This window comes from Watersipora subatra, chromosome 9 (genome assembly GCF_963576615.1).
Source record: "Watersipora subatra chromosome 9, tzWatSuba1.1, whole genome shotgun sequence".
NCBI classification, from domain to species: domain Eukaryota; kingdom Metazoa; phylum Bryozoa; class Gymnolaemata; order Cheilostomatida; family Watersiporidae; genus Watersipora; species Watersipora subatra.
Genome location: NC_088716.1, coordinates 55161045 through 55175626, shown reverse-complemented (window position 1 = coordinate 55175626; position 14582 = coordinate 55161045). Strand labels below are relative to the sequence as shown.

The window sequence follows — 14582 nt, the reverse complement described above, 5'->3', positions numbered from 1 at the left end:
TCATAGCAATGACAATATTCTTGCTGGGTTATTTAGCTTTACTATTGTATGTTATACGGAACATATACGCTAAGCATATGTTTTACATATGCTAATACATATATTTTAAGCATCCGGTGTCAAAGGTAGGGAGTTGACTGACACAAGATCAGTCTAGTACTAAATGTACCGTACGGAATTGTAGAATCTTACTTCTACTTTTTAACAAAGGCCATAAGTTTCAACTGCTGTTTCATTTTTATTCTTCATAAATTGTATTTCTTGATGATGTTTGTAGCAATAGTTAGAGATGCTCCGGTTTTACGTTAAATAATAGAGTCAGTATATGTTTTGTGTTGCCCTTCAACATTACTATTATCAGGCAGAAGATGAGAAAGGAATGTTCAAACACATAGTATGGACATACAGTCTAGCTAGGCTTGCTGTCCTAGTCGGGGAAGCCATGAAGTACAATGAGCCTGTGTTGATGGTTGGAGACACTGGGTATGTCCTCATTGACTTCTGCTCAACTTTGTCGGCGTTTAGTTGTCTGTAAGCTTTGATACTTGAGCTAGCAACTATATGGTTCTTGACATTGTTTAATAGGTGTGGCAAGACCACCATCTGCCAATACTTTGCTCATATCTATAAGAGAGAGTTGTACACTGTCAACTGTCATATGCACACAGAGGGAAGCCACTTTCTCGGTGGCCTCAGACCTGTCCGACATGTAGAGGTAGGTGATTGTTTTTATAATGCACTGCATAGATGCAATGTAAAGATGGAAGTGCTAGGACAGCATGAGTATGGGAATTGTAATAAATGTACCACAGATACTTTGACTCTGGTTTCTTATTCAGTTTTTGTAATTATCACCTCATTTCTCTTGATCTAGTTATTTAAAGAAGACATTCAACTGTCCGTGAATTTCAGGACAAATATGCATTTCAGAAGATTAAATTTTAGTATGTTTTGGTATTTGGTATTTTGGGTCTCTAAACAAGCTGCATGGCTTAAAACGTTTTAAAAAAGTAGCTGCTAATTGTCCGAAAAATATGGTATACTGATTGCAATAGTCTTGAACTATTGCGAAAGTCTAAGGTTTATGCATTTTTCTTTTGGTATGGCTTAACACATAACGCTAGCTGCGGTGTTGAGCTTGATGCTGTATAAGATTGGGATGTATAATAAGTATGCTCAATTTATTCCATAGTATAGTCAGTTAGACAGCGTAGTGTGGTGGATAAATGCTTATTTATATAAGACATTATATGAGACGATGTATGAGACTATCTCTATAACTGGACATTCGAACAGACAAACATTCAGACATACATATTTGCCGATAATTACATTAGGAAGAGCTTTTGATAAAATGCATTGATGTTTACAGAATTTTAGAATAACTTGAATTTTTTTGTACAGGTTCAACTGACAATATGGCTTTATATTTTTTTTGCTTGTAAAGTTTACCTATTGCTAAATTCTGTACTTGCCAGGTTCGCACTTCAAAAACCTATTTAAGATAAATTTAAAAATGTTCTAAAATTGAGTGTTGAAATTTACTATAATCAGGCGCAGTAATTCGCGTAGGTAGGTGGTCACTTCTACGTCTGAACAGTTTGAACGATGATGATATTATTTTGTAAAAATTCATAAGCTTATGTTTGTAAATGATGATTACATAGATGGACGAGGATGGAAAAGTTGGGAGGTTGTTTGAGTGGCAGGATGGACCTCTTGTCTCTAGCATGCTCTCCGGTTCAGTACTTCTTGTGGATGAAATCTCGCTCGCTGATGACTCTGTGCTGGAAAGACTCAACTCTGTTTTGGAACCTTCTAGGTTAGAATTATATAAGAATTTGCCTTTGGGCTTTCTAGGTTGTATTGATATAAGATGTTTTTGTTGAGCGTTTGAGGTTGTATTTGTATGAAAGTTTGCTCTGGAACCTTCCTGTTGTGTCAACCTTGTACAAATTTATTATCTTAGGCTCAACATCAGCAAATGATCGAACATCAACATCAAATGTTTTCTATACCGATCTCAAGAAAATTTAACTGAGGTAGTTGGTGAGCAAATCTTTTCCTACCAAAATCCCATATATACAAATAATAGTTTGCCTGGGATAATTACAGCAACCCGTATTGCTGTATTGAAAATACTTTGGCTGTCAACCGACTAATAGCAGATAGTGATTCCTTTTCAGTAATTATCTATTTATTAATTATCATAATTATTTCAGTTCTCTATTTCTTATTTACAATTTATTATATTTATTTTTCGATTTTAATTTATTTCTCATTCATTCACGCATATTTTAATTTACTATTAATAACCTTCAAAAAAGAAAAAGTATATTTCGAACATTGTTTTATTTTTATTAGCTGCTGTGCAATGCTTTTTATTGGTTGCTGCTACAAGCTTACAAATCATACCCAAAGTTGCTTTTCTATTCAGGTGAATCACATTTCAATATTGCCTTTAGTTTTTACAGCAAAAGTCATGTTCCCATACGCCCCTTCAGAGGGATCTTGTTAGCCTACTGAATTAGACCTTTAAAGAAAAAGCTTACACAGAATTTGTGTAGATTTTATCAGAAAGTATCGGTATTTTTCATCATTTGCGATTGTTTTTGATGTTTGAGGTGATCTGACTTGCCAGAATGTTTCAAGACTGAAATCGATAAAATTGGTCGTAATTAAAACGCTTAGATCAATCTAAAGTGCGATTATAATGTTTACAATTGTAAAGGGACCGACAGAATACAGACGTGTAACGCTTCAACTTAATCGTAATAACCGATATCAACTATCGCAACGATAACATTTGGTGACGTCAGGTCGTGCGTATTTTTCATCTGAGTGTTTTAATCGCTATCAAGTTTTATCGATATTAATCTAGAAACATCCTGGCAGCCAGATCACCTCAAGCATCAAAAATAATCACAAATAATAAAAAAATACTGACACTTTCTCTTAAAACCTACAAACAATTTGTGTGAGTTCTTCTTTGAAGTTTTTTTTGCAAAATGCAGCAGCATTATGTTATGACCTCATGAGGTCGTCTGACTTTTGCAACATTCATTCTCTTGTGTTTTGATGGTAAAAGTTAGAGAATGTGGCTGTTCTATGAAATGGAACTATCTATGGATCATTTGTTGATACAATTATCCAGGACTCTGGTGCTGGCTGAGAAGGGAGGAGAGTTGGAAGTCATCAAAGCAGACCCTAACTTTAGAATGGTAGCTACGATGAACCCAGCTGGGGACTACGGCAAAAAGGAGGTATTTTACGACAAACTGTTTTTTTTATCCAATTGCTCTATTCACAGCTCTTTCTGCTGTCATTTAGCACATGTCAAACAGGAAACACTGCTTGGCTTGCAAGATGGACATACTTATGACTTCAGTACGTAGAGTTTGCATTTTTTGAAACAATCATTTTCACTTTTGTTTTGATTGTTTTAGCTTTCCCCAGCTTTGAGGAATCGATTCACAGAAATATGGTGCCCACAAAGCAGGAACCTTAATGATTTCAAGCTGATAATCGCTCATAATATTAGCACTGAGCTGAAGATGTTGGACTGTAGAGGGCAGGTGTTGGAATACAGCGATGCGATTGTACAGTTTATTGACTGGTTTCATAACCAGACGTTTGGTAGACGGTAAGCAGCCTCCCATCTTAGCTAAAACCTTTGGTTTAGTTGTTTTTATCTTTCAACAGTTAGTCATATTATTCTTATTCATACTTATTCATCAGGCCAAAGGACTCGTCTTTCTATGCATGATTGGCTCATCGATTTGCTGCTAGAGTTATCAATATTGAATTTGACTCTTGATCTATCATATATTCCTTAGCTGGTTTTAGGTTGATATGCTCTTCAAACAGAAAATAAAAAAACTCAACACATTAAGTTTTTTTATTTTGAATTACAATGTAACACGATGAGAAAATTGTACTAAAAAAATTAGGTTTTAGCTCATCGCATTGTTTGTTATTTGAAGTTAAAACGTTCAACTTTTTTGTTAGTTGCCAAATTTATTGACAAATTTATGAGAATTTGCATGAGCTTATTGAATAATTAATGAGAAAACATATTCTGGAGCAGTAAGGTCACTCAGCAACACTAGAGATAGCGAATAATTCGGCAGTTTTGGCAGATATTACGATTCTAAAATATGAGTCATAGCACTTACTGAACATTAATTAACAAATAGGAAGCTCAATTAAAGTACTAAATATGACTAACTAAAATCCTGGGCAGGAGGTATAAGAATTTGCCAAACAAAAACGAGGGTTAAATACATAAATATATAAAATACATAGTTGGGCGCTTATAATATATAGTATATATATACATATTAGTACATATTATCTATATCGTATTATATATCATATTATCTATATATTAGTATATATAGATATACACGTATACCCTATATACAAACACATATACCCAATATACACACATATATATGTTTATATAGTCAAACCTACAATGAACTGAGCTTTTGACATTGCAAGTACCAAGTGTTATATATGTATATTTTATTGCCATATTTGTTCTTGGATTGACCCAAACAGAAATATGACTTGAAGAAGACAATTTGCTTTTGTCCAAATGGCTTGTTATGAGCTTCAACTTTAGCAGTCCTTATGAGGGAGCATGTCACTCACCTGTTACCAGGCTGTCAAGACTTGTGTATGTCACTCACCTGTTACCAGGCTGTCAAGACTTGTGTATGTCACTCGCCTGTTACCAGGCTGTGGAGACTTGTGCATGTCACTCACCTGTTACCAGGCTGTGTAGACTTGTGCATGTCACTCGCCTGTTACCAGGCTGTGGAGACTTGTGCATGTCAATCACCTGTTACCAGGCTGTCGAGACTTCTGCATGCCACTCACCGGTTACCAGGCTGTGGAGACTTGTGCATGTCACTCACCTCTTACCAGGCTGTCAAGACTTGTGCATGTCACTCACCTGTTACCAGGCTGTGGAGACTTGTGCATGTCAATCACCTGTTACCAGGCTGTCGAGACTTCTGCATGCCACTCACCGGTTACCAGGCTGTGGAGACCTGTAACTCAGCAATCGATGATTTTATAGTCAACTGTGATAGTTCGAGAGTATTCTTTATCTTTGTAGATGCACTATCAGTGTCAGAGACATGCTGGCATGGGTAGGCTTTATAAACAAGAGCCTGTCACCAGTTGCTTCCTTTTCTTGCCATGACAAAGCTGCTGAAATGTACATTCATGGGGCTTGTCTTGTCTTCCTCGATGCTCTCGGCTCTTGTAAGCTACAGTTTGTTGTGTATGGTTTTATGTACACGTATGTGCAACAATTTGTTTTCATATTCTCTTGCCTTTCAGCGCCCTTGCGGCTCATTAAAATTTTGATAAGCGGCAAGAGCTGTCAATTGTCAAATTTTACTGTCAACTATTTTTGGCAGTAAAAAATCTACTATAGGACTAGGAGGATTCCTTATTACTAATGGCTAAATACAGACAACAAGGAGGACAAAATGACAAAAAATATACACAAGATTCAACTTGCTTCAAATTGTGATTACGTTATGTACAAAAAGTGTACTTACAAAATGATTTTATGCATTTTCTATTGCACTGTGTATTGTTCACTCTTTATCATTAAATACATTTGTAACATTTTAAAAACAAAGGCGTTGGAAGTTACAGCATTGACTGGTTTTAAACATTGTACTTAACTAGAAACATAGTTCCTTTAGTTTTTGCTAACTAAAAACATGTCATGTATTTTAAAATTATTTTTGTATTTCTTTAGAATACAAAGTGAGATATTCTCCTGAGCAATTTCAACAATTCTGTGCTATACTTAGTTGTAATTGTCATATCATCAAATTTTTGGTAGTTATTGGTGGTTGGATAGAGGTGATGTATTATATACATTTGTACCTTTTTATCTCCTTAGCAAATGTTAGTGATAGCACTGCTGCTAGAAAACATTGCTTGGAGTTTCTCTATAGCCAAGTCAACTTGAGCTCCCCAACAGCTGAGGAAAAATTGGTACCACTCAATGTGGAGGGTGAGCAACTCTCTGTTGGCCCTTTTTCCATTGCTCTAGGTAAGTGCTGTTATTACATAATTTGGCACTTGGGGCTTCACTTTCGCAATGGTTGGACATTGAAATAAATCTGTTGCATTTGATGATCACCGCAAACCAGACAACATATAGTGTATATCCCATTTTAAACCTGACAACACAGTGTATTTTACCATTTTAAACCTGACAACACATAGTGTATTTACCATTTTAAACCTGACAACACATAGTGTATTTACCATTTTAAACCTGACAACACATAGCGTATTTACTATTTTAAACCAGACAACATGTAGTGTATTTACCATTTTAAACATGACAACACATGGTGTATTTACCATTTTAAACCAGGCAACACATAGTGTATTTACCATTTTAAACCTGACAACACATAGGGTATTTACTATTTTAAACCTGACAACACATAGCGTATTTACTATTTTAAACCAGACAACATGTAGTGTATTTACCATTTTAAACCTGACAACACATGGTGTATTTACCATTTTAAACCAGACAACATGTAGTGTATTTACCATTTTAAACCAGACAAAATGTAGTGTATTTACCATTTTAAACCTGACAACATATAGTGTATTTACCATTTTAAACCTGACAACACATGGTGTATTTACCATTTTAAACCTGACAACACATAGCGTATTTACCATTTTAAACCAGACAACATGTAGTGTATTTACCATTTTAAAACTGACAACACATAGCGTATTTACTATTTTAAACCTGACAACATATAGTGTATTTACCATTTTAAACCTGACAACACATGGTGTATTTACCATTTTAAACCAGGCAACATGTAGTGTATTTACTATTTTAAACCAGACAACATGTAGTGTATTTACCATTTTAAACTTGACAACATATAGTGTATTTACCATTTTAAACCTGACAACACATGGTGTATTTACCATTTTAAACCAGGCAACATGTAGTGTATTTACCATTTTAAACCTGACAACACATAGCGTATTTACCATTTTAAACCAGACAACATGTAGTGTATTTACAATTTTAAACCTGACAACACATAGTGTATTTACCATTTTAAACCTGACAACATATAGTTTATTTACCATTTTAAACCTGACAACACATAGCGTATTTACTATTTTAAACCAGGCAACATGTGTATTTACCATTTTAAACCTGACAACACATAGCGCATTTACCATTTTAAACCAGACAACATGTAGTGTATTTACCATTTTAAACCTGACAACATATAGTGTATTTACCATTTTAAACCTGACAACACATGGCGTATTTACCATTTTAAACCAGGCAACATATTGCGTTTATAGAGTTTTAAAACAGGCAACATATAGTATACATACCATCTTTTTTACAAAACAGTTCTTGATGAAATGAAAAAATACAATGAGATATTTTTATGTAATAAGACTATATGCACCTCAACGAGTTGATCAATTCGAGCTTCATCATAAAATGAGTCATAAATTTCAACAAAGAAAATATGATTAGATTGTTACAAGTGCTTTTCCTCCTTGCCTATTGTATAGTGAATTGTTTTTCATGCTTGGAAAATTCTCAACAAAACAATAAAATACCTTTTGTTTTCTTTACAGCCTTTAAAAAGGTGTTTCTTCTTATTGCTGTGAGCAAACAACCATGAATTGTTTATAACCTTTTATAACATTTTTATTCATCAACTCTTTGCATACCACGAGCTGCGTAGTGCTGCTCGGCGCAGCGTTTGCTATGGCCAAGAGCCCCATGATCCGGCTTTACTAGGCATTGTATACACATTTCTGATTAGTGCATAGTTAGTTAGTTTGCCTAATTAGTATTGATTAAACCATAGTACTACTGAGAGTGATTATTTTACTTTTAGCAATAATATTAGTGCCATAAGCTATAGTAATATTGAGAATTCATCCGACTCGAAACATGCTCATTGTAATAACAAAAATGGCCGAAAAAATGTTTGAGCTTATTCTGCAACATGCTGGTAGCCTTTTTGTTGCCTCAGCTAGTGTAAAATCCTATGCTGATTAATTTGGTATCAAAATATTTTTAATGTGCCCTTGTCATACATTAGGTTTTACCTAATATATAATTATGTCCCAAAGAAAAATTAATTTGGTAACGAAAGATTTAATCTGTCGTCGATGAGATGGATGCATTTCTATGGACCAAATAAACATGGTTTGGATATTGCTATGTACCAGATCCTGCTTGTTTCCTCTCCTACACATCTTATCTCATATGTTATCAATTGAAGCCATACTACAAAGTTATCATTTACTCATTGGTATCAGGTAACCGCTAATATGGGTTATTGTAGGAACTGATGACAGGGTACTCCGCCAATATACCCTGGATGCCCCTTCCACTAGCCACAACTGTCTGAGACTAGTTCGAGGTCTTCAGCTAGACAAGCCCATTCTCTTAGAAGGCTCTCCGGGTGTTGGCAAAACGTCTCTGGTTACAGCACTGGCTAAAGCTAGTGGGCATCACATTGCCAGAATCAACTTGTCACAACAAACGGTAAACATTCATGTCGGTGTGAAGCACTCTCTGGTCTAAATAAGGAGAATATGTTCATTTGAGAACAATTAGGAGATAGTTTGTTGTTGTATACATCAAATAAAGGTACCTTAACTCCAGTCTTTGCTATTAGATTGTGCGTATTTTTTAGTGCATATATATATTTCTCAAAGTATGTCCTATGTCTGTCTGCATTCCGGCTATAGCTATTATTAGAATAACTGTAGCCGGACTACAATGCTGGCGCAACTTCATGGGATACAGTCATTAGAAGCCTAGCAGCTTACTGGAATTTTCTATTGGCATTGTGCCTGGCTCATAGCTTGAAAGTTACAGCTGTTTGACAAAGTTTTAAAACATTTACAATTGTTTTTATGTTTCTCTTAAGTTATTTCAAATACACAAAACACTTCTCTCATGATATGTAGTTTGAAAGATGGAATAGTAAATATTGTTATATGTTAAATACAAATCAATTTTCTGTCTAGACTTTTTTATCACACGGGCAACGCTGGGTAGCACAGCTAGTTTATCTATAAAGTAGATGCTACTGCAATGTTTACCTCCTATAATGTAAATTCAACATAACGTAAAGAATTCATATAAAGCCCTTGTTTCGTACAACGTAAACAAATTCAATGTAACATAAAGTGTCAAGTCGGCGTTAGAGCTCACATTCTATTTGAATAACGTGACTCTCGGCGTTATTCCTAAAATATCGCTTTCTCCCTTGCCACTCTCAGAGAGAAACGCTCATCTCTATTATACATAATAGCACCCTGGCAGTATATTTCGCTGTAAGAAATTGTCAGGTGTGTCAATAAAGCGCGGATAATAAGTAGCTGCACAATTATTCAGGCGATCAATTGGTGCAGGTGTTAGAATGTTGGTCTACCGATCCGAATATCACAAGTTGGAGTATCGTCCAAAGCTGCTTTTCATTATAACCTTCAACCCTTTCGACAAATAGACATTTTTATTAAGACATAATTTTGTTTTGCTTTATTTTAGACTTGTGAAACATTTTCATACTTTGTTTTTCGCAAAATAGGCATTGCTGTCTAAATAAAGAAAAAAAATCGATATAACTTGTCATGGAAGGTGTGCCTCTTAACTAATTGTAAATATACTGTAATCACCGACTATGAACTGACTGTAACTAATTGTAAATATACTGTAATCACCGACTATGAACTGACTGTAACTAATTGTAAATATACTGTAATCACCGACTATGAACTGACTGTAACTAATTGTAAATATACTGTAATCACCGACTATGAACTGACTGTAACTAATTGTAAATATACTGTAATCACCGACTATGAACTGAGTGAGTGATAAGGAAAAGAGAAAAGTTGTCAACACAAACCAGTAATACTACAGTTACTGTACATTCATTATCTTAATAAGTTAATCCTAGTCTTTTCCTTTTTCAAGGGCCAAAGGGGTGAGTTAGGAAATATCATGGAATGGATTAGGCAATTTACATGTATTTTACTGGTCGAATAACGTAAAATCCCTATGATGTAAACGTTCCTTGAAGGGATTGTTTACGTTCTAGAAGCGTCTACTGTATTTTGTGCGCGGTCAGTTAACAGGCATGGAGAAGCTTGAATTTTATGAAAAATAGTATGTAGTCTACTCAGCTCATTAGCACCTGTTACGCAACATTTTATTGCTTTAATACAAAAAGACTTTGTTATATTTGTATGCAGGACATTGCTGATCTCTTTGGTGCTGACTTGCCTGTGGAAGGAGGTGTGGGTGGCCAGTTTGCGTGGAGGGATGGTCTTTTTTTACAGGCTCTAAAGTTAGGCCACTGGGTGGTACTTGACGAAGTAAGTGAAAACACCTGCTAGTTAATGCCATCTTTACCATGCTTTCCATTGTGATGTCAAGTGTGTGAAGAGAAAACCATATGGATAGGATTTATAGTCTAATATTTATTCTGCCATCTTGAAAAAAGCTCTCTTTGGAAGTTTCTTACCTTTAGTTGACCTCGTGACCTTTATAGAAGTTTTTAGTCCCAACTTGTTTTAATCACAAATTATCTGCTTACATTGATTGAACCATTTACCTCATCTGTCCTAATATGCAAGCTACAGATGCTGGTATTGATATACAACTGTGATCGGACAACTCCATAAGACACTACACTATCATGTGACCATGCTCCTCCTAGATTTAGGTTGCCTTTTTATGTTCCCTTCACATAGGGAGTCCGTGGTTGGTGTATGCAAAAGATATTCAGATTCCAATCTTGTGCTCCAGATCATTTAGAAAAAATATAGTAGTTGTTGCTTGTGTGGGTGCTTGTGTGGGGTACATGGGAGTACAAGATGAGTAAGTAGGGTTGACACTTGATCAGTGCACCCGTGAAGATGCACCATTAATTACAAGTGGTTGCCTGAGATCTTTGTAAACAATTATAATATTTTTAGGCTACGACGACTGAATGCTTGTCTTATAATAAAGGCATTCAGTGTATGCTAAAAAAATTTAATCGATCTCATTTATGGTTCATCAACAGCGTTATCAATTGTCGGCCACATTGTTGAAAATATAATATATATGATAACTTCAAATATATGGATACACCTAGACTAAATGAATACCTATCACATATTCTATTACGCAGTAGATATTTTGTCACATTTACTCTTAAATACTTGGCATGATTCATTTTTACGATTCTGTTCAAGAAATTAAAGGATTTTAATCGGTTGACTTGACTCTGATAACTTTTGCAGCTAAATCTAGCGTCTCAGTCTGTGTTGGAAGGCCTCAATGCCTGCTTTGACCATCGAGCAGAGGTTTTTGTGCCAGAGCTGTGTAAGACTTTTCACATCCAGCACGAAAAGGTGAAAATCTTTGCGTGTCAAAACCCTCTCAAGCAGGGTGGTGGTAGACAAGGCTTACCTCAGTCCTTCCTAAATCGCTTCACTCAGGTTAGTTTAAAGTCACACCTGCCCTGTTGTTGCTACTTGAAAATCATAGTTTATACTAATCTTCTATTGCTATCAGCGCTTTTAAGTTTGTTTTAGAATACAATAACTGTAGACGTCTTACACCAAAAAAGCGAAACTGACGTAAAAAATGGATCAGAATGATGTAAACTTATTGCTGACATTATTTCAATATACTGTAAAACCTCTATTTATTATGGTGCTCTATTTTTCAACCTTTTCCCTATAGGGCTAATAGCTATAATAGCTGCAGGAATGATTTAGCGTCTAGAAGCTAATTGAGTATTATTCAAATAGGACTCTTCTAAGTCATCAACAAGTAATAATAACCTAATCAAATTATACTAATAATATTAGCAATAGGTTAGAAGAGATTAGAGAATTTCAGAGAAGTTGCAAGCAATTACCAGCTTTGTTAAAAATTATAAATTGATAGTAATAGAATCAAGATGCTACGTGGAGAGTTGATACATAATCTTGGAGCAGAGTCTTACAAACATGTGTAAAGAAAGACCTTTATTTTATTGATTGTTAATTTATTACTGCAACACCTTTAATTGAACGCCATGGCGCTCTATTTTTCAACCCTTCCTTTTTAGTGGCGGTCAAATATAGGTGGCGTTCAAGTAGAGGCTGGCATTGTATTTTTCAAATAGCTCGTCAGAGTTTTGTAAAGATAAAATTAACCCTTTTACGTGTGAAGCGAATGTCGCCTATATTTTGCACTCTTTTTCCGGTGGTGCGATATTACATCTTTTTGATGCAATAAATCTACTAACTTACCTCCAACTTGTCAAAGTTCTCCTAATAAATATGCGTCGAGAAATCGAGAAATATCTCTACCAGTTGATATCTATTGCTTGCAATTGACCTACGATGATATTATAGCCTGTGTCCTTTGCAATTTGTTGGCATTTTCAATTTTCATTTCATTCTAAATTTAAAGACGTATTAGACATTTTATTTTATATCTTTATTTAACAATTTTGCATAAAAGCTCATTGCACTCATTGATATGTTTGTTACAGTTTGCAGCCAAAACTAGCATTTTAATATGCAATAGAAGTGAAGTTATGAGCATCAATTAATTGTAAGCTATGTTAAGATAGCCGCAAGGATGCTATGAAATAACATGATATAAATCTGCATATTTATAAGTTATAAAATGATAATTTATCCAATGACACAAATATATATTCATGGACAAGTGACATAAACGAATCATACTCATATTACGTGGAGAAACAAAAATTAACGATTTTAAAACCAAAATATTTCCATCGTTTGCTTGGATAGCTGCGTTTTGATTGTTGCTTTCGATGGAACGACAGCTAGAACATCTTCTAGTTGTCCAATAACTTCCACCATATTTTCTGGCCTCAACTCTTCTGCATTGCTGAACTAGTCGATATTAGCTACCAAACAATTTTTTCGGAAAGCAAAACTTTCACGCACTGCATTTAGCACAAATGCAACGTTTAAAAGTTTTGTTCGCTAAACGTAACTTTTGGCCCAAAACTTGTAAACCGCTTTTTATGTGCATGCTCTTTGAAGTATTAAGACCGTGTTAAACCAGTAACTACTATTAGCCTGACACCGTTATTGATTATTTCTGTGGTGTTGCTTCCAAAGTTTTAACGAGAAAAAAGTGAAAAGCTTTAGAGTTGGCAACGAGATAATTGATTGTTGTTAATGTATTGTAAACATTCATCATTAATAAGATTTTGTGGACACTTTTTTAATTATTACTTGATATTATGGGTTCATAAAGATAAAAGATAGTCAAAGTGGCGGTCAAATGGAGGTGGCGTTCAATTAGAGGTTATACGGTAATTATTTCAACGGTGTTGCCTTCCAAGTTTTAACGAAATTACCAAAAAACTTTGGAGTTGTAAAACGGACTTCGATATGAACAGAGAAACTAGAGAATTAATTGTTATTGATGTAACCGAGTCATTATTAGTACGATTTTGTGGACGTTTTTTTCTGATCACTTGCTATTTTGTGATACTAAAGATCGAAAATGTCAAGGGGGCATTCAGTTAAAGGGTGGCACTCTATTTTTCAACCCTTCTTCCATAGTGGTGGTCAAATAAAGATCGCATTCAAATAAAGGTGACATTGAATTAAAAATTTCACGGTATATAGCAAAAGTGTTTTTTATACAAAAATGGAGTAGTTTGTAGTTTGTTCTGAAATGCTGGTTTCTACTGGCTGTGCAGTTAAAATACTGGCCGAACGATTTGCCTAGACTTCTGTTAATTCTCTCTGATTAATTAGCCAACAGCGGATGATATGAAATACTTGCACAAGAATAGACCGCAATAGAAAGCAGCCTAATTTTTTGTTTTCTATGCCTCATTATGACGACAGGTATACATAGACGAGATGGACAGCGAAGACCAAGAGTTTATCGCTCACTCAATGTACTCAGAGATTCCCCGCTCTCTCCTGCAACAGATGGTTCTCATCAATGCTCAGGTTACAATTTTCCAGCTTGTAATCCTGTGTATCAGCCATGAATTAATCTTTTTTGCTCTACACTTTGTCTAACACGTTTGGTGCAACAGTGTGCTCAGCATTACACCAAGAACTGGTTGCACTTTGTAATGACTTTATGACCAACCTCATTCTGATGCAATCATGATAATAATAATATTTACTAACTGCTTTCAGTATCTGCTCTGTGTCATGTGATTATAATTATATGCACTAAATTCATAAATATGTTCAATATGCACTAAATTGTAAACAGCTCCACGTATTTTATATTAATAGGTTTTGATGTTTTTATTTTTAATCCATTCCTTATTATTTTCATATTTTTATGGGATAAAAACTTCTACAGCGCAGCCATTACAGACACTATTTGATTGAATATATTAGCCTTTAGAAGCCGAATCACTAGATCAACTGATTATTAAAGTGTGAACTGAAAAATTGGCAAACATTAACTAATAGCTTTTTTATATTATGGTTAAAATCAAAACTAAATTTGGATTTGCCCTCTCTCACTGACA

The 14582-nt window shown here is 34.9% G+C and overlaps 1 protein-coding gene across 1 annotated transcript in view; it reads left to right on the top strand.

Annotated features, from left to right (window-relative positions):
- The window catches only part of LOC137405237 (midasin-like), a 50163-nt gene that overhangs the window by 32022 nt on the left and 3559 nt on the right, over positions 1 to 14582 (top strand). Inside the window, exons 27-38 of the mRNA XM_068091466.1 lie at positions 362 to 483; positions 586 to 715; positions 761 to 766; positions 1668 to 1822; positions 3155 to 3263; positions 3447 to 3643; positions 5126 to 5274; positions 5930 to 6082; positions 8391 to 8593; positions 10312 to 10434; positions 11347 to 11544; positions 13936 to 14043. Coding sequence (XP_067947567.1) covers positions 362 to 483; positions 586 to 715; positions 761 to 766; positions 1668 to 1822; positions 3155 to 3263; positions 3447 to 3643; positions 5126 to 5274; positions 5930 to 6082; positions 8391 to 8593; positions 10312 to 10434; positions 11347 to 11544; positions 13936 to 14043 — 1653 coding nt within the window. The remainder of the gene's footprint in view (positions 1 to 361; positions 484 to 585; positions 716 to 760; positions 767 to 1667; positions 1823 to 3154; positions 3264 to 3446; positions 3644 to 5125; positions 5275 to 5929; positions 6083 to 8390; positions 8594 to 10311; positions 10435 to 11346; positions 11545 to 13935; positions 14044 to 14582) is intronic.